Genomic DNA, 24,233 nt, shown 5'->3' with positions numbered 1-24,233 from the left:
GGGAGGAAGTTAGACTAAAAGGCCAAGAAGTTAGTGAGTACCTAACTGAACTGTCTTTCATACATTTCTCATAACTGTCTCCTCAGCTCTTCTGCCACCTCCTGTGCCCCAGGCTACGGACATCCTTTTTTTTTTTTTTTTTTTTTAATTTTTTTTTTTAACCTGTAGAAGAGTCTTGTTTTCCTCAGGTACCAGTTACTTCCAATCTGAAAGAATCTTGATAGTCATGTAGTCATGTAACACTGTCGTATCTCATTACGTTTTCACACTATAACTCTTCTTTTTTACTCCCCTCTCCAGAGAGCTATTTGTTTGCTTTTTACCATATAAACTTTGAAAGATATGAGGCACTGTCCAAGAGAGGGAAAGTCTAGCATCTTAATAACCATTTGCTACTTGTAACTGTAGTGATTTAGTCTTTTCTCCCAGGTAATTACTACCACTCCCACCCCAGTATCTCTTTCTACGTTAGTAGAAATGCCTTCTAACCCTTTCTTTCTCTCTCCTCTAATCCCCACTCTTTAGCATCCTGACCCCGATCCACAAGTTTGGCAAGAAAACTGATAAAAGTGATGGAAACAGGAAAAAAATGTTGCTTTGGGACCTAGAGGGTTGAGATGTGGACAGTAAACAGAATTAAAATAGTGACTCATTTCTTCCTACCTATTTCTAGCAAGACAGGTGTTTCTGGACTGTCCTTTGCAGTGACTGTAGGCTGTCTGTAACTGTTTTTATCTGGTGAACATCTTCGTTTTTCCCTAGAAATATAGGCTTAATAGTAGTGACAACCTTCCTCCTATGGTGACTAAGGCAAATTCCCCTATGTTTCTTTAGGGTAAGAATGACCCTCTGGTTAGAGAGGTTTCCTTCTGAGCCTTAAGTTTTACGCTCATAGTCCTTCTGTTTCTGTATTATTTTGTTTTGCTTTTGTTTCCATGGGTACTGTTTGACCTTCCTCACCCGAATTCTAGCTATTCTTGCTGATTTATAGTGACCTCTGTGACTTATAAATGTTTTCCTAGTCCTTAATAGAATTTTATATGTATTTTTGTTTTATCTAATACTTAAGTGTTTCACAAATTGTGAACTCTACTGAGTGTGTGGGGCTAAAAGGTGAGCTACCTGAGGAAATTCAACTGCTTTTCATCTGTTTTTTGGACTGTACATGGACTCTTGTGTGTGCTGAGTGGATTTGGCTCAGGGCTGTTGGTGTTTGCTTTAGAGAGAGTGGAGCTGAACCAAGCAAATTCTTTTTCTTTGTGAGGTGTTGGTTGTAACGCTTAACCTGCTGAACTTTAAAAAACAAAAATTGTGGCACAGGTAGTGTGGAGAATTGCGTGCCTAGCTAGGGGATTAGAAAGCTTCCAGGAAAGCTGCTTAACCCTTTCATTGCCAACTATACCTCAAGGCTTCAGGATATTCTGTCTTTCTCATTGCTCCTTCTGTGAGAACTGTGGAAGTGAGAGCCTGGGAGGAGCGCTGCAATCCACTTCTCTTCGTGTCTGTGTATGTATATGGGGGGGTGTGGAGTGGGCGAGATTGCTAGTGTGCTTTTGTTACCCATGGCTTAGTTTTCTTGAACTACAGGCTAAAAGTGAACTCAAAGCTCTTTCGCCTACTCTACCTTTTTAGAGTGTATGCCCTCAGGATCTCCATTAAGAATTTGTAATGGAGTATTTTGTAAAACTGCTCTAGTTTGGACTTAGTGTGCCTGAAGGTTATTTGTATCTAAGGGGTTACTGATCCCTTTAGCTGCTACATACCTCTCCGGGCTTAGGCAGGTTCTAAGCGTGGATCAACTGATGAGAACACAAATTGCCAAAGATCTGGTCATAACCTTCAAGGCATCTTGTGTGGAAAGGATTCAAGGAGTGTAAAGTTTAAAAAGTGGTTGGGATCACCTTTTTAAAATATGTAGTCGTTCAAGATGCTAATGCGTGTGGCTGAAGTCAGGCTGCCTGGTGTTCCATTCCCCCTTGGTTCTTCTTGAGTCTGTCTTCTCCTGGGCCATGAGCATATCCCTCCTCCAGTTCCTTTTGGAAGTCCTTAACATGAAGGAAAATAAAAATCTAAATGAACAGAGTGTTTTGTGACTTTTCAGCAGTGATGAATGTGGGTGTCAGACTGGTTTCTGAAATATGTGTAAGGGAAGTGAGTATAACCAGGATGTCAGGAGGCTGCGTTTTAAAGACTCCTGCATTTTATAGACTCCATGTCTTCTCATACAATCAACAAATTGATATATTTTAAGAAAGAATATTGCTTCTTGATTCAGCTAGGAACCTGACTTTGTAAACTGTGAATTCTAGTGTGGGATTAGAGACAAGAGAATGTAAATGTTAAAATCTTGCCTATGTTGAATTATTACCATGTTGCAGTTTCATGCCCTTCTAAAAGCAAAGTGATAGTGAAAGTATAAATGTTTAGTTGTAGACCTGTGTCTATCCAAAATGAGAGCAGTCAAAGGTGAAGGACGCCAGGCAGAATTCTAAACAGATATTAGGAAAGGTAGAGATTATGAAAGAAGTGGAGTTGTTCATGCAGATATCTGCTTCTTTCCTCTTAAAGAAGACATTAACTTTAATACAAAAGGTTACTGAAAAATAGGGAGTATACAGAGAATTTTATGCAAGTCATTTGTGGTTTTTGAAAGATGACGAACATAGGGATCACTTAGCTTGGAAAGAGGGAGGGTAGCCTACAGGAATGTTACTGAGTTGTTTGAGATGACAGAATGACACCTTAAAAATTTGCCCTTCTTCCTGCCTGGTCTTTAAAGAGACAGCCCAAGGACCCATTGGATAATATTACATTTACTTGTCTCAAAGGAAATCCTCCCTCATAGGAGGGGAGACTGAGGGAATGCCTCAGAATTGAAATCTCTGCCTTGAGAGAGCTGGTAAATGTTGGGATATTTTTATAAAAAGAGCTGAACATTTTATGATTGTAAATTATGTTCATTTAAAAAGCTAAGACAAGAGTAATAAGTGAGAAGTGATTTAACTTTATTAATAGGCACGTGGGTCAGAATAGAGTAATTTTACATGCTGTATGATGAAATCACCTTTTGCTCTTCCCTGGGGTGCTCAGTGTATTTTATAAATCGATTGCCAAGTTATTCTTGGAGAGTGTCATATTTTCAGTGAAATGTCATAGAGGCTTAAAAGATAAGGTTATGCCACATGATTTAGAAGAGCAGGTTAAAATCATGTTTATTAACAAGAAATATTAAGTATTACAGAGAAACAAAGAGTTTGTATATGCAGGTGGTGTTTTCTCCCATTTTATGTCTCAGCTGAAGTCATTCATGACTACAAAAAGCATCCCCATATTGAAACAAACCTTGTATTAAAGGGTTTTTCTTTAATATGTTGAGCCTCTTGTTCTCAATCACTTTTGTCTGAAAGCAGAAGGGGAAAAATTGACCTCTTGTTAACTAGCGAGGCAGCATTGGGTGTTTCCCCTAATTAAGGTTAGGCAGGATATTGCCAACTCTCTCCCCTTGACCAGCTGTCTGTGATCCCTTCCCTCCACTCTTTCCCCTTGCCCAGCTGTCTGTCATCCCCTCCCGCTTTGTTTTTATTACTCCCCTGCTGCTGTAAGGACTGATTCTAGTCCCATGGATAGCCAGGCCTTTGGGGAAGCAGGAGCACTAAACGCTGTTGATACTCAAATGTCTTAAAACCTCGAAGCTAAAATCGAAAAGTAAAGAACATATCTTATTTTCTACCTTTTTTTTTTTTTCCAAACACAGTTTTTCGAATTTAAGAACCCTTTTAAAGAAAGTAAAAGATTTTCCCATGGCTCATGGGAGATGAGAAAGAAAAAAAAAATAAAGAAAAAAAAGGAAGTAAAAGAATTACTGAAAGAAAAGAGAAATTGAGACCAGTATTTTAAGAAATATTACCACTGATTACCGATTGACTCTGGGTGAATCGTTGTTCTTTTAACTTTGAGATTCTTACTTCCATTCATTATTAAAGCTTGCTATGAGTGGTAGCCTTAAAATTTTTAGAGTTGGAAGGGACTTTAAATGTCACCAAGCCTTAACACCCACTCAGTGCAGCAATCCCTTCTTACACTTGTAGGTTGGAAACGGATAAATACACGGAGGAGAAGCAGCATACATTTTGGATTCTACATTTCCTTTAGTAAATTTCAGGGTCTTGGAATAGCTGGAGTAGTAGAAAGGGTTTATCTAAGAACAGATACGCTAGAAGCTGTGAGACTGAGAGGAAAAAGATTGAAGAAACTGACTCTCTTGCTTGGCTCTGTGACAGTTAGGGAGTGTCAATTTGTCCTTTTAAATGTTTGCTTACATTTTTTTCCCTCCAGGAAGGGGGATGAAACAAATAAGGGGACATAAAAGAGAATAAGCATAATGAACTGCAGTATGAGAGACACATAGCATTCCTATGTGGAAGCATTATTATTCTGAAGATGGGAAATTCCATCCTTTGTTGTGGTTATAAGTGGTCCTTAGGCAGTAGCTACTTTGGCATTTTGTTAGGGTAGCAGATACAGGTAGAGTTCATGATGTCCTAGATTATTTTTCTGAATTTCTGATTCTATAACTTATTCCCTGTTTTAGAAATAGAACTGTTTGACAGCAATAGGATTTGCATTTTCTTTTAAGATTCAGCATACTCTAAGGATCCAACAGAGGTTGATTTATAAACCATCTTTGATCCTCAGGATCACAGAAAACCAAGGTAGTGGGCTTATATCTCAGATATAGCCACTTCCCTTTTTTTTAGTTCCTTGAGGCATAAAGTTAAGTTGTTTAAGAGCTTTCTTTTTTCTTGATATAGAAATTTATCACGATAAGCTGCTTTTGTAGTATTCCATAAATTTTGGTGAGTAGTGTTTCCATTTTCACTTATTTCAAGATGTATTTATTTTCCTTTTGATTTCTTCTTTGACCCATTAGTTATTCAAAAGTGTGTTGTTTAATTTCTAAATACTTGTAGATTTTCCAGTTTTCCTTTTGTTGATCTCCACTTTCTTCCCCTTATGGCTGAAAAAAATATTTGGTATGATTTCAGTCCTCGTAAATTAAAGGTAAGACTTGTTTTGTGGCTTATATGATCTGTCCTGCAGAACATTTTGTGCATGCTTGAGAAGAATGTGTATTCTGCCACTGTTGGATGAAATGTTTCACATGTCTGTTAAGCCAATTTGGTCTAAAGTATGGTTCAAGTCCAGTGTTTCCTTGTGGTTTTCTGTCTGGATGAGCTATTTGTTGCTAAAGTGGGGTTTCAAATTCCCCTACTATTATTGTATTGTCTATTGCTCTCTTCAGATCTGTCATTATTTACTTAATATATTTAGGTGTTTAAATGTTTAGTGAGTATACATTTATGATTGTTATATCTTGTTTATGAATTGACCCCTTTATCATTGTATAAATCTTTATATACTCTTTGGCTTAAAGTCTATTCTGTCAAATAGAAGTATGGCTACCCCTGATCTCCTCTGGTTTCCACTTGCATTTCCTTTTCTAACCCTTCCCTTTGAGCTTATGTGTATCCTTAAGACTAAAGTGAGTCTCTTATAGGCATAGTTGGGTGCCTTTTTTTTTAATGTTAGAACTTTAGGATCAAGTGAAAAGATAACCTTCACTTGCTTTTTTTTGTTTTTTCCCTTTTCCCCTAGAGTAGGTTACATTTTATTCAGGGGTCTTCACCTTTTTGTTTGGTTGGTTGTTTTGCCGCAGACACTTTGGACATCACCATCTTTTTTCAAACAGCTTTACTGATGTATGATTAACATACAATAAACTGCATATATCTAGTGTACAATTTGTGAAGCCATTACCACAAACAAGATAATGAATATATCCATCACCCTCAAAAGTTTCCTCCTGCCCCGTTCTAATCTCTCGTTTGCACCTCTCTTTGTGCCCCAATCCCCAGGTAACTAACTACTGATTTGCTTTTTATAACTATAGATCAGTTTGTATTTTCTAGACATTTGTATAGATGGAATTATACTCAATATGAACTCTTTCTTTTGGCTTCTTTCAGCGTAATGTATGTTAGCTATATTATTAGCTCATTCTTTTTTATTCCTGAGTAGTACTACATTGTATGGATTTACCAGAATTTATTTTTTATCTGTTGATGGGCATTTGGGTTGTTTTCAGTTTTGTTTTTTCTTGTTTTGCTGTGAACATTCATGTACAAGTTTTTGTCTGGACACAGGCCTTCATTTCTCTTTTGTAAATACTTAGGAGTGGGATGACTAGGTTATACGGTAGCACTATGTTTAACTTCTAAAGAAATGGCCAAACTGTTATCCAAAGTGGTTGTACCATTTTACATTCTCACAAGCAGTATATGGGTTCTGGTTCCTTGCCAGCTCTTGGTATGATCAGTCTTAAACTTTAGCCACTTTATTGGGTAGGTAGTGAGTGGATAAAGAATGTCACCTGCCATTTCAGTAAACAAAGGATGTTGTGGCCATAAAGCCATCAGCCACTGTAGCTGTCCTAAGGGGACATCCTGAGGGGAATTCAGAATGGAGAAAAACAGGATACTGACCCTATGTAGATAAGATGCATATCAAAGGACTGATTTCTAAGCCCAGACTCTTATATCTTCCCATACATAGAAAGGAACTAAAAAATCATTAACTTGAGATGTCTGGTTTTTGTGATTAGCAGTAATCATCTGATGTTCAACTACATGGTTTTTTTCCCCAGCAAAAGCTCCTATATATCCTGGCTTCTCTCTTACCTCTTTGGAACAGTCCCTCAGAAATATCTGAGAGGCTGCTACACGGTCTATGGTTCTCAGTAAGGCCACTGAATAAAACTTACAGATTATGCATTTTTTTTTTCAGTTGACAAGTGGTTGCTCAATGTGGCTTTAATTTGCATTTCTTTAATGATGTTGAGCATCTTTTCATGTACTTATTTACTAGCTGTATCTTCCTTGAAGTAGCTGTTCAAAACTTTTTGCTCACTTAAAATTTTTTTTATTGCAGTCTAAATACAAGTCCTTTGTTGGATTATGTTTTGCAAATGTTTTCTTCCCCTGTGAAGAACAAAAATGTTTAATTTTGGTGAAGTCCAATTATTTTTCCTTTTTGCTTTTTTATCATATTTCAAAAATCTTTGCTAAAATCACAGTCACTAAGATTTTCTTCTGTTTTCTTTTAAAAGTTTTATAGATTTAGCTCTGAAATTCTCCTCTTATCACTGTGGAAGTGTGAGTTATAGTCCACATGTTCTCTTTGAGGTGTAAATTTTCACCTGTAGACAAGACAGAACATTTCTGACACTCAGGATTGGGGACCTTTGAGATTCTGTTTATGCTGGAATCATTTTCATCTTCTTTTGTGGTGTTAGAAACCTTTTGTTTTCCTGAACTCAGTGTGCTGCAGGTTGTGTAATGCCAATCTTCCAATTTATAAATATTAATAAATGTTTAGCATCTTAATGGATAGGAAGATTAATTCATTGCAGACTAGAAAGACAGAGAATGACAGTAACAGCAGCAGTGACGGTACCTGTTGTTGGCGTACTTTCTGTAGCTCTAGCCCTGCACTAAAGAGCTTTAGAGTCATTTTCTCACTGATCTCTACATTAACCTTGTAAAAAGGTAATACGGTTTTTCCCATCTTGGTAATTAAACTGAAACTCAGTGAGATCAAGAACTTGCTTTGGATCTTAGAACTGGGATTCAACCTAGGTCTACCTGATTTAAAAACAACAACAGCAGCAACAAAAACACCACAAAAAGCCATGTTCTTTTTCACCACATTGCACTGACACTTTACAAGTGTCCAGTTTTTGTACTTGTAGTATCAAAAGGTATTCACCGTTAGGAGTTTCATAGAAAATTTTTGGGTTACCTCTTTAAGAGCCCTTGATTACTGCAGTCTATTAAAACTGGACTCTCCTCCAGTTCAGCTAATGGGAAAGAAGTATTGGGTGTAGATAGCAGTGGCTAAATGCCTAACTGCTTTTTGCATTTAATAATTCAGACTTTGAAACCACTGCAGGAATCTTAATTCAACCTTTCTTATCTTAGGTAGGTAAAAGTAGCTGTTACAGTGCATGCAAAACCTATCTTTCCCCTGGCTCATGAGTTACTAAGAAGTTGTCTAAATTATTATTATTTTAAATGTAACCTTATCTTCTTTGTAAATAGAACAGCTCTCACAGCATCACCTGTCAGGAATTTTAGTTGTTTATATTGCTGAGAGCAGCAAGGTAGTGGTGACAAATAAGGACGAGGAAACATTTCTAGTTATCTTTTAGATACATATTTTCGATTTATATTTTAGAATTGGCTTTGAAACTTGACCATAAGGATTGCAAATGGCTAACTACTTCAGGGTCTCTTCTAAGCCTGGGGACTGCTTAAGTTTATTCTTTAGATCTAGCAGGTATTTGCCTTTGATTAATAATTAAGACATTGCCACAGAGATCCAGGTGTCTGGAAGTAGGATTTTCTGTATGATTGGTGGCAAAGAGTGGAGAATAGTTTCTCTTGTTTGTGTGAATCTACCCTAGATTCAAAAGGCTGAAGATCAAGAAGTCATGTGGTTGACCTATCAGGTTCAGTCCTTGCTTTTTAAGAGATTGTAATCTCAGCCATGTCTGTAGAAGAATGGGTAGGAACAGCTCAAAAGCCATGAGCATAGCTTCAAAAGCTTTAGAAATTCAGAGAATTTAAGGAATTAAGGGGAAAGAATCCTCAACTGAGAGTCAGAAGACCCACGTTTCAGAATCTTAGAATGCTGGAGGTGAAAAGGATTCTAAAAATTATTTAATTTAAATCCTTTATTTTACAGATTAAGAAATGTGGGCCTAGAGAAGTGATCTGTCCAAATTTACAACTAGACCTAGGACTAGAATCCTCATCTTCCTCTCCCACTGAAGCATTCTTTCCATATATTGCTACTTAGTCTGACTTCGCTGCTAATTAACCATGTGAACTCTGGGCAAGTCACTCCACTTTTCTTGGTCTTTTCTTGTAGAATAAGAGAATTTCAAAAGAAGTAGAATGATTTCAAAGGTCTGTTCTAATGTCCCAAATTCTACACGAATGATCCAGAATGTAATTGTGGGCAGTGCTAGTTAGCTTCATAGAAGATGGGCGATCTGATAGGCCCTGGAAGTAAATCCAAGGATTGTTAGAGAAGAGGAGGAAGGGGTGTCATGGGACAGGGAGCAGTGTGAACAGAGGCTCAGAGGTCTGAATGTGTGGCTGTAGTAAAAAGAAATGGCCCGATTATAGCAGGCAAGAGGATCAGTGGGAGATAAACCATTTAAGGAAGCCACGGCCCAGAGATTATTTTATCTCTGGGAAGGGCTTTTGATTCTCTTTCTGTAGAAACCTACAGAAAGCAGGACTGAAAATTAGCCTTTTGTAACATGTCATGATACATGTTGATGCAGTTTTTGGCCTTGTGAATGTGTTAGTAAATCAGAATATCTAAGAACATGAATAGGTTAGTGTTAAGGTTCCAGCTAATCACTTCTGCTACCCACATAGAGTTCAGGTAGTTGTTTGTTTGATTTCCATTCCTTATTAATTGTAATAACGCATCTTTTCAGACTTTCAGTGATCAGTCTAGATCTTAAAAGACATGACTCTCTTCAGCTGCATCTCAACACTGTGTAGTCAAATTGTGGGCTCAGGTGGGAAATGCCATTGCGGGGAAGTCTGAGCCTATCTTTGGGCCCTGTCATTTCCTTCTACGTGTACTCTAGTACAATGCAGTGTAGGTTTTGATTGCATGCTTATCTGAAGTGTTCTTTAGTTTGTCATGAATGCAAAATTAAAATATATAGAGAGAGAGACAGACAGAGAGAGAGAGTGATATTGAGAGCTCTTTGCAGGCTGGGTCTTATCTCCCATATAACTTATAAGGTGCCTAAGAGCAGTGGTGGTGTTTAGTTCATGTTAGCAATATCCTGTTAGGTATTTTAGTTTTACTGTTAGTCTTGTGAATCTTGGGATTACTTTCAGGGCTCCCCATTTCTGTGGTCTGTTGTAGGAGATTGAAAACATTAGTCCTTTCACCAAGGTAACTGTGAGGCAGAGAAAACTACATATAACTGTACCTGATCTGAAGAATTCTTTTGAAAAAACACCACTAGTTTTCTCTAGTGATAGTATCTTATGGTTTTGTCTTGTGTTAGTGAAGGAACATGTCTATGGGATTAAAAATCTCTGCATTATTTTACATAGTACAGGGCTGCCAGCTTTTATCATTATAAATGAGAGCAGTATTTGACCCAGTGCTCTAGGGATTGATAACATACTTTTTTTTTTCCTTTTAAATGGAGATGCTGGGGATTGAACCCAGGACCTCGTACATGCTAAGCATGTGCACCACCACTGAGCTCTGCCCATCCCCAATAACATACATTTAAAGTGAGTAATTGTTAAGTCCCCGTATTATATCTGTTAGTACCATGGTCTTTCATGGCTACAGAACAGGTTTACATAGAATTTTAAATAGAGGAGATCAGGATGAATCTTCAAGTCCTCAGAATATGGCAGCCTCTCCACAAAAAATGCTGGTGGCAGTAGGAGTGCCCTAGTTTTTTCTCAGGCTCATGTATTTCTACCCATAGCTATGGAGTTCCTTTGATTCCTCATTTGGCCATAGAAGCAAAGTAGTTTTAAACTGTTCTAAAATTATTTCATCATGCTTTCATGGGGCCTAAAGAAATATTTTTAGTTTTGTTAGTTTTTGTGAAAGATGTGTGTCAGGCTCCCTAGGCATAGAGATTTCTAGTGATTTCTTGATTCTGGTATTTTAAAAAGATGGGTGTTGGCCCTAGTTGGCAACTCTTTGCATCCGCCAGGGCTGGTTCATTACTTACTTCTAGGCCCATGGGTGACGTCTGTTTCCTGTGATTGAAACCACAAGAAGAAGTGGTGAGAAGCCACTGTAGGATAGGTCCTATCGAGCAAGCAGCAGACATTGGGCTGCTCTCAAAAAGAGCAGTAGTAACAGCACCATCTTTAAGGGTCCTTGAAGGGACCCTAGGAATGATCTGACCCAGCCTCCTTTTTTTTTTCTCCAACGTGAGAAGGCCACTCAGGCCTCCAGGTGTTAAGTTGCTCAAGGTCATGTAATTTGGTGAGCTAGCTTTTACACTCCACTAACTATTCATTATTCTTTCTCACATTGCATTGTCATCCCTAAATTTTGTCATTGTGCCCTGCCGGAGTGTTTCCTTAAGCAAAATACTACTGAAGAAGAGTAAATGCTGATGGGCATTTTGAATATGAGGATTGGATGATGGCTTTGCTTTTAGATGGCTGTGCTATGATTTTTTCATACTCTTTTTGAAGAGATATATACATACATTGTCGAAATAGCAATATTTAAGGATCCTAAATTTTTATTTTTATTTCACTTAGTATTTGAATATTCTAGCCATTATCTCCGCACAGATAGTTTTACAACATTGCAATTGTAGTTTCTAGGTGTTTTCTGCTTTTAAAACAATGTGTCATAAATATTTTTCATCTTTCTAATCTTTGAAAATCGCTACTTTTTTGAAATGGATGTATCTTTTGTTATAAAAGTGATACATATTTTTCTAAGAAAATATAGATGTTTATAAAAATAAAGTAAAACAATCCCCTATCTTGTTTTCCAGAAATTATAGTAATTTTTCAATAGTTAAACCCAAAGAGAAAAATATATGAAACATGGAAATCTCTTTGGAGCCTAAGTTTTGGCATGAAATTCTCTATGTGTTTGCATTAGAGCATAGTTCCACACAAGTATAGTTGCTAGCAGTATCAGAAGGACCTTGTTTTAACTCTTGCTTATATTTCTGGTGATAGAGGAGTGACGAGATTTGCCTCATGCTGTCTCCCCCCACTCTTTAGCCAATTTTCTCAAAATAAAATCTTGTCGTAGATTTGTAAAAGACCAGAAGATGTTTTCTATGGTTTCATAAGATCAAGTCTGGCTTTTTGAGTAGTAGTATAATTTTTGGATCAGTTAAACTATTATCAGTAGACTGTGATTATTTCTGGGTATTCAAGAATGATGTGAATATACAAGAAAAGAGGTGTAACCATCATTTAGAAATGAAGGGTTTGAGAATGGGATTTAAAACAAGGTGGCCTTATACTTGGTGCCTGTATGTAGGAGCAGCATCAGCTGCAGGAACTTCCTGTCTGCCAGGCCTTTGGGTGTGTCGTTCACATGCTCACCCTTGAGGAAGAGTAGATGTCTGGCTACTCACATCACGACATGGGAGGAGAAGACAGTTGCTACGGAGATTGGGAAACAGCATTCCTGAGTCATTGACTGTTTGCAAATGAATGCACAACACCCCTTTTTTTAAAGGAGCAATCACAATCTCTAAGCTAAGGCAGTAAAGAGCTCTCTCTAATAAGAAAGTAAAGAACAAGTTTGAGTATTTGGAGCTTGAGAAATATGTCAGAACTTTGGAAAATAAGGCTAATGTTACTTATTATTTTCTATATATGTATTTGAAAGTTTTATCAGAACCTTAGGATGTTTGAAAGGTAGGAAGCTTCACTTACTCAGCTCTCTCACCAGATGACAGAGTATGTGTACACCTCCTTCCTGACAGCAAAGAAGATGGGCGTGTCTGCTGCACCATGTGGTTCAGGATAGGAGACTAGGCCTTCCAGAATCTGAGCACTTTTCTCCTACTAGCAGCTTGGTTTTTTTAGCCTATGAGTGCTTCATAATGCACAGGGCTGGCAGTTTATTTGGATGGACAGAGAGGAGGAATGCAATGTTCCCAGCCTGGTTTCCACCTGTTCTGCTGAGCTGGAATAGTGAAACCTGAGTGGACTTTCCTTCTTCCTCTAGGCTATCGGCTATCTAGGATACAGGCTCTGCCAGTCCCAGGCTTCTGGATGAGCTAAACTGGAGGCAAAAAGTTACCTTCTTTTCCCCAGGAGACTTGCCTTCTTCGACTGTTAGAGGATTGTTAGAACATATTGGATCTGTCTGTCAGAGGATTAAATTCTAATATAAAGATGGTTTTCCCCTCATTTTAATTACAATTGGGAAATACGGTTTATTGGAAAGCAGACGTCAACAGTTTTAGACAGTTGTGAGGGAAATTGAGTTTGCTTTGATTTTATAAGTAAGTTACTTCAAATTTATTGCAAAAAGGAATGGAGTACAGTTACCTAATGCTCTTATATGGCACTTCTAACTTGTGCTTAAGATTTTGGACTCTCCTCTACTGTTTCCTTTGTCATCTCTTGTATGAATTCTAACGAGTTTAACTCTCCAGTACTGAGTTTAGCTGTGGGGCCGCCAGGACAGTGTGGAATTAAACAGACGAGCTGCTAGAGGCTTACTTACTCCTTTTAGCACTTTTTCCTTAGCGATGATGGAGAACATGACAGAGCCATCCTCGTTTCTGGGGACTGCTGGATAATCTTCAGTTTTCTTTCCCTTAAACACATTTAACTTTATAATTAGCTTTAGATTAGCTTTATAGTTCATATTTTTCAATTCCTGGTCATTTTGTGTTTCTCTTTTAGACCTCCTTTCCTCTGATAGACCCTTTTTCTTTTATTTTTCTTTTTTTGAAGTGGGTACTCCAGTTCTACACACTTTTTGATACTTTTGGCACCAATAAGTAGTGATGGCCCAGAATCTAGTTTGTTTCTCTGTAAATGGTAGATGAGATATTGACTCATTTGATGTCATCTTTGGGCCATTATTTGAAAATGGAAGGGAAAGTTTCCTACATTTGAAGACATTCATTATTTCCTTTTCTCTAGTTCTAATTGACTTCTCTATAAGGAGTGGGAATTGAAGGTAATTCCATTGGTTCCATCATCATATATTATTTACCTTTTACAAAGCACTTTGCAAAACAAAGTGCTTCGTATCTATTTTATTATTTATTCTTCACACTAGTCCTGTGAGACAACATAGTTCTTAAGATAGGAAGACTGAAACCGTGGTGGATAAAAAGAAAAGTTAATATGCCTTTATTGTCCTTTAGTGGAAATGCGGCGAATTTTATGGCAAAGCTGGCATAGAATTCATTGGTAATTGAATTCAAGTCCATGTTATGACCCTCTGTTGCCTCACTGTCCTAAGGAGCTGAGTATCAATCCCATGCTAGGATAAAAAAAATGAATCAGAGTCAGAACGTGCTCTCTGTTCTGTGTGATTCTGGACGACACGTACCTTACCCGTTCCTTTCTGGGTAGGTAGGTTAGGATTGGAAAAAACGTCGTTGTTGGCTGCAGTGACACTACTTCCCATTTTACCTGTAGGCAGCCTATGTCTTTACTGGAGGCTTATTGCTTTTCAAAGGAGGTGGAAGACTTCCTAGGTGACATGTGTCCCATAATTGGATATTTTCCACAAGGACAGCTAACAAATATGTCACGTGGGCTGAAGCACCAGTCGGGGTCCCCTGGGCTCATTCATAGGGAAAGATACTACTCTTGAAAGTTTGGTCTGTATGGTCTATAATAAGCGTACTGTCGTAAACCTTGACTTGAAACTTTCCTTCAGTTTGCTCAGTTTGAATACAGTAATGAATGAATGAAAATACTGTGCTTAGGATGATGCTCCTCAACCTGTAGTGATGCTAATTTTAAAAATATTTATTAAATATTGGACATACCAAATGAATAAAACATGGGTTCCTGCCCCCACGCAACTTACAGTTTGGTCCACAGAAACAGCTACAATAAATGATCTGAAGAAGGATCTGATATAAAATATTTAGAGCCTGGCTTGGCTGAGTCCTCCTTTAGATCTTTTTGTGAAATGACTGACTATGGCTAAGAGTATAATTTATAGATGAGGAATAACTTTTTCCTTATGCTCTGTTGTTGGAGTGCAGTGTCAACTAGTATGGTCTTCCGGTGTCTATTTTACAAGACATCTTTCTGTCGTAACGACTGCAGGATTGCCTTTACAGAGTAAGTTCTCACTGCTCCATTTCATGGTCTTAGTGGTCCCAAGAAGTGTGTGTCTGGCTTTGTTTTGTTTTGTAGTAACAGGGGAGCTGAAGCATGGGGAATCAGTGTGATTTGCTCAGAATCATACTTGCAGTTTTTAGGATGCCAGAAATAAAAATCAGGACTCAGGGTCTTTTTCCTTTAGCTCAAGTTCTAGATAAATTTTGTCAGTTTCCTTAATGTATCTGTTGCCTTCTTTTAGACAACAAACTTAAAGAGCTTAAAACAAAACCCACTTACTAGCTCACAGTTCAGTTGGTCAGAAGTCCAGCATGGATAGTGTGGTTGGGTTTTCAGCATATCACAAGATGACATCAAGATGTCAGCTGGCCCATTTCTCAGCTTTAGGTGCTGGAGGAAAATCTTCCAGGCTCATTCAGGTTGTTGGCAGAATTCAGCCTCTTAAGAGTTGTAGGACTGAGGTCCTGTTTCTTTGCTGGCTTTCAGCTCCTAGAGGCTGCCTGCAATCCCTGCCCTTTGGCCCCTTCCATGCACAAGCCAGAAATAGCACACTGAATTCTTTTGTCTCTGACCTCTCACCCCAGAGTTAAAGGACTTTTGTGATTGGGTCAGGCCCAAATGGGTAATTTCCCCTTCTTAAAAGTCTGTTGTGCCAAGTAACATAACCTAACCACAAGAGTGATAGCCTGTCATATTTACAGTCCTGGTGATTATACAGGGTGAGTACATCAGGTTAGGACTCTTGGGGGACATCTTAGAATTCTACCTACCACACTAAACATTTTCTTCTCACTGAATTAGCCCATGAGCAAGGGTGGAGGGAGGAAGAGGGAGAGGTAGGAATTGAATATGTTGAGGCAGTTAGTGAATTGCATTGTGATTATAGGTGTTATGAGAAAAGCCTATAGTTACCAGGAATCCTGGGGCTCCTAGAATCAATCAGGTATATTTGTCCCCTATACATTATCCTGAACAAAATCTTTAGAAAGTATTGAAATAAAGGCATACCCTTGTAGGTTTATATTACCAGTATGCTAGCCACATGGTTTGTGGGATTATTGTCCATGATTAACTGTTCTTGTAAGGCACGTTGGTTGGAACTAGAAACACTTTTTGCTATTTAATGTACTCTGTGATCAGGGTAATGCTTAATCATATTCTCTTATTAGATCTCTGCTAACCTCTCTGCCACTAAGGACATTGCCTTTTGTTTGAGTGCACGAGTATCCTGTTCCAAAAGACCATTCTTAGTTGAGAATTCTGTGCACCTTTTCTAACTAGAAAGAAAAGTTAAAGATTCACAGAATTGGGTAGAAGTGAATCAGTGCCTTGGGTGAATTTCTGATATTACTCAATGTATAATAGGTCCAGTTCTGTTACTAGGCAAACAGGGAATCTCTGTCCAAAAGACTGCCAAGTTTGGTCCCATCGGCCCACTTCTTAAAGACTGAAATATTAATAGATACAACCACCATCACCACAACAACAAATCCAGTTATGGAGAAGAAGTTTTACATTTCATTTGCATTTATTATGATACTAATTGATCAGCGTATGTTTCAAACTCCTTAGGTCATAAATTTAATTGGATTGGACTCACAGGACATACCTTGGGGTCTTTTGACTTTTTAATTTCTGGTTTCTTTTAGAAACCAAACTCATAAGTGTCTAGGAAGTTTCTTATTTCCTGCAGTTGGTAACCAAAAGATTTATCTTACCACATATTACATTAGGATGTGGTGACTGAATCAGAACCTTGAATTACTCTCTGGAAGGAGAGTGATGGGACAGCTTTTTATTTTTATGTTGATTGATGGTCTTAATGCAGAGCAGTGCCCAGCCAAGTGTATTTATTTTTGATGCTGTTACTTTTGATGCAGTTCACCTTTGAGCAATTTGTGTTAACTTAAATCAGATTTAATAATACTGAGAATCCTTTAGAGAAAATCAATTTCATTTTAATAAATGCAGTTTTGTTAAGCTCTTTTCCTGTACCAGCGAATGATCTTCAGAAATTTATTTACTCATCTAATTCTATTTATAAAAAATTCCTATTGAATACATGTTTTTCTACTCCTTCTTTTTTAAGATATATATATATATATATATATATATATATATATATATATATATATATATATATATATATTGCATTCTCTTTATTGAAGTACAGTCAGTTCACAATGTTGTGTCAATTTCTGGTGTACAGCATAATGTTTCAGTCATACATATTACAGATACCCTTTTGAAGGGGTAGGCAATTAGGTTCATTTATTTGTTTATTTTTTTTAGAGGAGGTACTGGGATCGAACCCAGGACCTAGTGTGTACTAGGCAAGCACTATACCACTTGAGCTATATCCTCCCCCCTTTTCCTACTCCTTTTTAAAATAAAAATTTTATACTTGTATTGATCATTGCATATAAATGGAAGATTATTATAAAAATTGAGTAACAAGCAAAAATCTAGACTGTTTAATCGACAGTATTACCACTGTTAGATGGAGGCTCCCAGGAGAAGATAAACAATACTATCTTGGAGTCACAGTCTGACTTTAGATTCTCTGAATGTTAACAAGGGCCCCTTCTGAGGATACAAGCAGGCCAAGCCATGGGGAATTTAGGGGAACATCACAGTTGAGTATCTGCTGGGGCTACAGTAAGGGCCAAGTAGTAGATATTCAACAAAATATGGTTAGGAAAGGACTCAGCTCACCAAGGCCAACCTTCAGCTCTCCTGAGTAAGCCAAAGTAGAAAAATTCTGTCGGGAAGAATGAGTGTCCTTCATAGTCCAGGCAGTAGAGGAAGGAAGGGAGGGAAGACACTGTTATCATATAGTTCAGACAAGCCAAGAACGTGGGTCCGGCTCACTGGTATTGGCAATTTAAAAAGCCAGAACGTAAGTGGGTGATAGTGATGACAGTCTTCCAGGGTCTGGCTCAAGTCTCATCGTTCCTTTTTAATTTTGCTCTCTGGCACAGAGCAGTCATCCTGGAATCTTTGTCCTAGGGATTTCGTCTTCCATGTGTTAGATCCGTTTCTTGTATTTTGAGTCTTTCACTTTCTTGGTTTGCTCCCTCGTTTTGGTGGAGCATATCCTGCAGTAGCTTACTGAGGTGCATAGGGATAAATTTGTTGAAAGTGTAAATGTCTGAAAATGGCTATTTGATTGATAATTTGGTTGGTATAGAATTCTAAGTTACAAATTATCTTCCGATTTTAAAAGACCTTTTTTCATTGTCTAACTTTTGGTATACTGTTTTAAAAATTAAAAGCTGCTCTGATTCCTTTGTATATGACCAATTTTCCTCCTTTCAAATTGTAGAATTTTCTTTATTTTCCCAGTGTTTTGGTATTTCACCATGATACGCCTTTGGTGATCTGTTTTTGTCTTTTATAATAGTCTTAACCTTCAGTACTGGAAAATATTCTTGAATTACTTCCTTCATAGCTTGCTCCTCTGTTTCTCCTATTATTTGAATATTGGACCTCCCAAACTGATCTAATTTTCTTATCTTTTCTCTCTCATTTTTCCATTTGTCATTCTGCTCTACTTTTTGGGAGATTTCCTCAAATTCTTATCTTCCAACAATCCTTTGAGTTTGCTCTTGAGTTTCTGTTATCATGTTTTCAACTCTTAAGGGTTCTTTTTCCTCTGAATGTTTCTTTTTAAAATGGCATTATGTTCTCCCCTGTGAATATTAATTTTTTAATCTTTCTTTTCCTTGCGTATTCTATATATGATGAGTTGTTTTTTTCCCTTCTCTTATTACTATTTTTCCTCAGATGTTTGGTAGTCCTGGGCTGTCTGCCAATGTTTAAGAATGAGGAACTAAAGGAAGGGAGGGTATAGCTCAGTGACAGAGTGCGTGCCTAGCATTCATGAGGTCCTGGGTTCAATCCTTAGTACTTCCATTAAAAATAAATAAATAAACCTAATAAATAAATAACCCCCCCTACCAAAAGAAAAATAACTAAGAACGAGGGACTAAAAACTCATTGGAAACTCTGGATGCCTGGATAAGGTTTGTTAGCTGTGCAGTTTACTGTAGGACAGTCCTGTCCAATAGAAATACGATGTGAGTTCTATGTGTAATTTTTGATTTTATAGTGGCCACAGGAAAAGACGAAAAGAAAAAAGTGAAAAGAAACATGTGAAGTTAATTTTAATAATACAATTTTTAATCCAGTATACTTAAAATATTATTTCAACTTGTAACAGATACAACAACTATTAGCGTGATGTTTTACATTCTGTTTTTTAATCTTAAGTTATTGAACTCCAGTTTTTATTTTACATCTATAGCACATTTCAATTCAGGTAATAAATTTTTATAAAAATACTTAATGTATATTTAGATGTCATAAAATTTACAAGTGAAAGGTAAATTCACATTCCTAGCTTGTTCCAAACCTACTTATTTAATAACAATAAAACATTCATTTTAAAATTAAATAAAATTAAAAATTCCTTCCTCATTTGCACTAGCCACATTAGAAGCACTGGGTAGTTACAGTGTAATTACAGGTGGCTGGTAGCCACCATGTTGGATGGCAGAGCTCTAGGGTGATCTACTTGGACTGTGTCAGTAGCTTAAGGTTGTTTTCAATTCCCCAGAGAAGACTCTTCCAGCCTTTTACCTCAAGGGTAAGGGCTTTGGGGTGCTGGGGTCCTGAGAAACTGGAAGAGGGAAAGTGCTGGTGTCTTAGCATGTAGTGCATGTAGATTAACTTCCTCTTCTTTTTGATAAAGGATTCCTGCCCACAGCTGTGCCTGGCATCCCCCAGTCCAGATATCAGTGTTTTACCCTCTTCTAAGAATATGTTTCCAGACTTCTGTTGGAGCAGGGGAGGGTGGTCTCCTGATGGCATAGGGGAGGGGTCTTGAGGGTAACCAGAGGGTCTATAGATCTTACTGCTTCTTAAACAGCTTTCAACCCGTCTTCTTGGTTTTTGCTTCCCTCCCCACCCCCACCCCGCATTTCTCCACGTGCCTGGTGCTGCTGATTCCGGAGCCTTTTGAGGGTCCTTAAATACAATTTGGATTGGTTATTGGTTTTTCCTACTTCTGGTTTAGGACTCAGCTTTCATAGGTCTTTTGGGTTTTAGTCCTGTTTATCTCCCAGCTTCAAAAGTTGGTTGCAATTATGCTTTTCTTGTTCTCCATAAACTTGTAGGCTTCTTCCCATCATCATTCTTTTCTTTCTAAAAATTCATTTTCTGCAGATGTAGAAGAGTTCCAGGAAAGGGGAAAATTACATTCTTTGATTCAGTCTGCCATCTTCTACCTGGAAGTTCCTAATACTCTGTACTTATGAGCAGATTTTGATATACTTGTTAAAATTTTCATTCAGTCTTCTTCCTCCAGTATCTATATTTGTACTTAAAAGGTTTTAGTGATAGTCTTAATGGAAAACTTAGTAGGAGAGACAGGCAGATGAAGTATTTACTGCAGAGAGACTCAGAGAATTAGGGTTTAGTTTGGCAGCAGAAAAAATTGATAGCAAACAAGGAGAATGTTGAGAGTGGAAGCATTTAGAAGTAGGTAGGGTCATTAGAGACTGTGTAAAAGAGCTTGAACCTCTGAGGCATAAGGCATAAATACAGCTCCAGTAGCATTTACTGTCCTGGACTCCACTATTTTTGGTCCTTTTTACTTTTCATGAGCTAAGGAACCTCTTAACATACCACAGAGAATCCACAAAATAATGATACCATTAATGAAAAACTGAACAGAGCTTACACTTGTAAACTATATGCATAAGATTGGTAAGGAAACACACATAATATTTAATAAGTAAATTAATACACCCTCAGTGAACTGTAGCAGCAAGTTCCGTTTGAGTAACAGAATTGAGCTTGCTGTTTGGGTGTTCTATTGGGTTCTGAAACAGAATTTTGCCCGTACTGTGATTCACTTTGCTGGCAGATGCTGCCCTCTGTTGGAGTAGTTGAGGAAATGCAGCTTTTATCCTGCATGGATCATTTTTGCTGTCCTTGCTCTAATTGATCACTAAAACATGGATAATTTTTTTTAAGAATTAAAATTAGAATCTGCTTCTAATGATGCACCAAGGAAAACAAGAGAAACTATTTTCTTCCTTCTTAAGAAAATGTCTATTTAGTTTTGTATTTAAAGGCAACAGTTAGTGGGCATTAAATGGGAACAAAACAGAAGAATTTGGGGAATGCAAAGATTTTGGGCTTGGAATCTGGAGACCAGATTTCCATACCCAGCTTGCCCCTGATCATGTGACCTCAGTGATTTATTCTACCTGTCTAAGCTTCAGTTTCTTCACTGATGTAATGAAGAGGTGGAATAGATTTGAAGACTTCTCCAGGGATTATTATTGGAGGAGAGCAGCCCCGGATTATGGTATTTATTCATAGGAGGTATAATGACTAAATCTTAGGCTCTGCCCTGAAGGAACTTAGTCTGGAAAGGGGTAGAGGAGGCAGACAATCAAAAGAAAGTTGTAGTCCATTACTGGTGCTGTGAGACAGGCAAGTACCTATTTCTGCAGAAACACAAGGAGAAGTACCTGTCTAATTAGAGGAGGTATCACCCTGCAGGGCCTGTTGGAGCTAGCCTTGAAAGCACGGTCTAGGCTGAGGGAAGCAGCAGCCTAGAGAAAGTCTGGGGTGGTGAGATAGCACGATCAGTTTGTGGGCCTGCACTAGTTCAGGATGCCCTGAAGATAGAGTTTGAGGTGGACGGTTTATTGAGAGATGGGTCGAGGGAAAGAAGCCCAAAGTGTCATAGGCCATGCTGAAGAACGGGGATTTTAACCTGAGGGCAGTAGGGATCTATTACAGTGTTTTGAATGGGAAATAACGTGGGCAGCTTGGCATTGTAGAAGGATTACTCTTGGATATAGTATAGAGTGTGGATCTGGTGTTGGGCAGATGGGACTGAAGGCAGGGAGATCAGTTAGCAGGCTATTGGAATAAACCAGGCAGGAGATCATAGTGCTGTGAACGTTAGTAGTGGGGATGGACAGAAGAGAAATGAGCGTCTGTGGGCAGAAACAAGAGGTTTCTGGTTTCCTGTTCTTTAACTTAACCTGCAGCTGTGAACAATCCAGCTGGCACTGATTCATTAGACCCAGGTTCTGTTTCCTGTGGTATATTTATCCCAGTTGCTTGGTTTGGAGAAAACATTTTGAGTTTAGGGGGCAAGGTTCTGGAGTACATACGTTTAATGTTGCAATGGCATCCTAACTATACACACTCATCCTTTCTGTGGCTTGTTTGACCTCTGTCGGCCAGGTAACTTAGGGTAGAGACACAAGGAACTGTGAGTCCCTTGGGTGTTACTGTCTCTGCCTCATCTTCCTTCTGCTTTTGCTGCCCAGTGAGCAGCACACACAGAAGTAACTTTAGATCCCACTGACAGTGAGCAAGGTTCCTACAGTTTCAGGTAAATGATTAGCATTCCATCAACAGAAGCTTGACCTCCTCTCGACCGTAGAGGGCAAAGTTAAGATTCACAGTTTACACTGCATTTAACCTAACTCTGACACAGGGAACATGAACGTAATGACATAGATTTTTCTTGTCTGTAGAAAGATTAGTAAAGTAGCTTTGTGGCGGCATCAGAACTAGTATTTCAGGAAAAGTTGAGGAAAGTTAGAGGCATTTATGATACTCATCTGAGGACATTAGCAAAAATAAACGAAGTTTAAAATCAAGTTTTAAAATGAAGAATTCTTGCTTTCCCACACTTGCTTGTTCAGACTTTTTTGGGGTAAAGTACAGCATATATGCAGAAGAGAATATAAAACATACAGAATAATTATAAATTGAACAACTATGTAACCATCATCCATATCAAGAAGTAGAATATTATTGTTAAGCGCCCCGTAAGCTCCCACTCCCCTTCTGCAATCACCACTCTTCCACTCCCCCCCTCCCCCAGTGACCACTGTTTGGACATTTGTGGTTATTATTCCTTTTATTAATTTCCTATATTACATAATTCAGTTTTGCATGTTTTTAAAATCAATGTAAATGAAATAATACATTCACTTTTATGTTTGTGAGTAGCAATAAATTCACTCACTTTCTCTGAGGAATTGTTTTCCATTGTACTGATTGTCCAGGATATCCATTCTATTCTTGATGGCTATTTGGGTTGTTCTCCGTTTTAGATATTGCAGCATTGCCATGAACATTCTTGTTATACACAGCCTGCTACATATATGCAAGTTTCTGAAGGGTAGATTTATAGAAATTGTTGGGTTAAGTTGTAGTGTGCCTGCATATTTAGCTTTACTGGATGATGCCGTACTGTTTTCCAAAGTGACCTTGGCAGTTCACGTTACCACCAACGCTGTGAGCGCCCCCGCTGCTCTGTGACTAGCCACATATGACAGTTTTTGCTGATCTTTAGAGTGTGAAATGATATCTGTGTGGTTTTAGTTTGCACTTCCTTGTTTAATGAAGTTGAGCACGTTTCGTAGGTTTATCAGTCATCAGATTTAGAGTCTTTTCAGTTCCCCACCTTTTTTTTTCCCAAAAGAGTTATCATATATTAGTGACCTTAAAACTCCTCTTGCCCCTTACCTAAGGCAATGTGCTAAGGAGTAGTCTAGTAGAAATCTTCTAGTTTGTGTGAAGGAGCCTGGATTCTTTGAACTTATTTTCTCTTCTTTTTTTCCCCAACCCATCTGCTGTTTGGGAGGTTTCCTGACATTTCACTGATCTCTCTTCTCTTTCTTCTCCCTCCTTTTTCCTGTTTCCTAGACTCTGAAGCGGCTCATGGCAGATGAGGTAAGGAATTTTGTTCAGCATGTGCATGTTCTAGCTCATTTCCTACACCATAATATTTACCAGTTGCCATAACTTTGATTTTCTATAACTTGCAACCGTGATATGGGTTCTATTCTGAAGTCATCCCAAAGCTTTCTCCTAACTCTTTGCTCTGTTTGGCCCATTGCATGCATTGCCTTGGCATATTCGTTGGCTTCCACGGTTAGGCATGGTCTTTAAACTCCAACCTGGCTTGCTGTCTGCATGCCACTCATATCATTTGAAGCAAGCCCCAGAATGCTTGCAGATATTTACTGTTATTTTCAAACAGGTAATGCCGATAAGCTGCAGCTTATCAGTACCTCTTTTTGAACTGAACATCCATACGTAAGGTCTGAGGAGTGGTTTATAAACATTTGGTTGACAGAGAGATGGCATATACACCCCTGAAATAGACTGTATTCCTTCCGAAGGGAATTTTGGAGGATATGTCTTGCACTTTTGTTGCCTGCATAACACAAGTGCTGTGGAGTGTACGGAAGAAAAAAAAAGAATGGTTCCTGG

General features: G+C 38.2%; 1 protein-coding gene across 1 annotated transcript in view; it reads left to right on the top strand.

The window, feature by feature from the left end:
- DIAPH1 (diaphanous related formin 1) overlaps positions 1 to 24,233 on the top strand; it is a 90,739-nt gene that overhangs the window by 1,100 nt on the left and 65,406 nt on the right. The window contains exon 2 of the mRNA XM_074360835.1: positions 23,664 to 23,690. Within this exon, the coding sequence (XP_074216936.1) occupies positions 23,664 to 23,690 (27 nt within the window). The remainder of the gene's footprint in view (positions 1 to 23,663; positions 23,691 to 24,233) is intronic.

Source organism: Camelus bactrianus, chromosome 3, assembly GCF_048773025.1.
Source record: "Camelus bactrianus isolate YW-2024 breed Bactrian camel chromosome 3, ASM4877302v1, whole genome shotgun sequence".
In the NCBI taxonomy this organism is placed as follows: domain Eukaryota; kingdom Metazoa; phylum Chordata; class Mammalia; order Artiodactyla; family Camelidae; genus Camelus; species Camelus bactrianus.
This window is presented reverse-complemented; position numbering and strand designations above follow the sequence as displayed.